The 678-nt window shown below is 31.7% G+C and overlaps 1 protein-coding gene across 1 annotated transcript in view; it reads left to right on the top strand.

Moving 5' to 3' along the window:
- The first annotated feature begins 265 nt into the window (after positions 1 to 265).
- LOC106462571 (WD repeat-containing protein WRAP73-like) overlaps positions 266 to 678 on the top strand; it is an 18,028-nt gene continuing 17,615 nt past the window's right edge. The window contains exon 1 of the mRNA XM_022389866.1: positions 266 to 271. Coding sequence (XP_022245574.1) covers positions 266 to 271 — 6 coding nt within the window. The remainder of the gene's footprint in view (positions 272 to 678) is intronic.

The raw sequence follows: 678 nt of genomic DNA, 5'->3' as shown, positions 1-678 counted from the left end.
AGGTATTTACTTCCTTTCACACTTCCCACCCTTTCTCCTCACTGAAAACCAGTGCTTCCATTTCCTGCCAAATCTTAGCGATAGTTCAGCAGAATAGAATAGAGGGAGTCATATACGTCGGGATAATTGTCGCACAATGATTTACATATGAGATGCAGTTGAACCATTTGATGGTGAGGTATGTGGGAGCTCAAGGCTTGTGGCATGCACATTTTTTTTTTTTAAAATATAGGGCAGCGCTGAATGAGAATAGTTATTTATATGAATGGAAGTAAGTACCTGTCAGAAATATATTTTCAGTATAGGAAAATTAAAACTTTTGAAACTTCTGTGTACTAAAGATTCTTTCCTAAGCTATTAATAATGTTTTCTCAAATTTACATGTAAATATAATGAATATAGCATTGTGTCCATTTCCTTTATACATTCACATATCAGAAGCAGTTTTCCGATTTTACTTGAAGTACAGTAGTTCCTCTATCCAGAGATTTTCTTATTTCTTTGCTTAGCAACTGAAATCGTAGCCTAATAATTTAAAAGTTAGAATATTAACTCATTGTTTCTATAGATATGATTTTTGATTTTTTAGTTAGGTTATAAACAAATCTTATTAAAACTTCAAATTGTATGAAAGTTTAGTAAGATTTTTTGCACAGCTGTACTTTTGAAGCACTTTGT

This window comes from Limulus polyphemus, unplaced genomic scaffold, assembly GCF_000517525.1.
Source record: "Limulus polyphemus unplaced genomic scaffold, Limulus_polyphemus-2.1.2 Scaffold1199, whole genome shotgun sequence".
NCBI lineage: Eukaryota > Metazoa > Arthropoda > Merostomata > Xiphosura > Limulidae > Limulus > Limulus polyphemus.
Note: the sequence above shows the minus strand (reverse complement) of the source record. Positions and strands in the feature narration are given on the sequence as shown.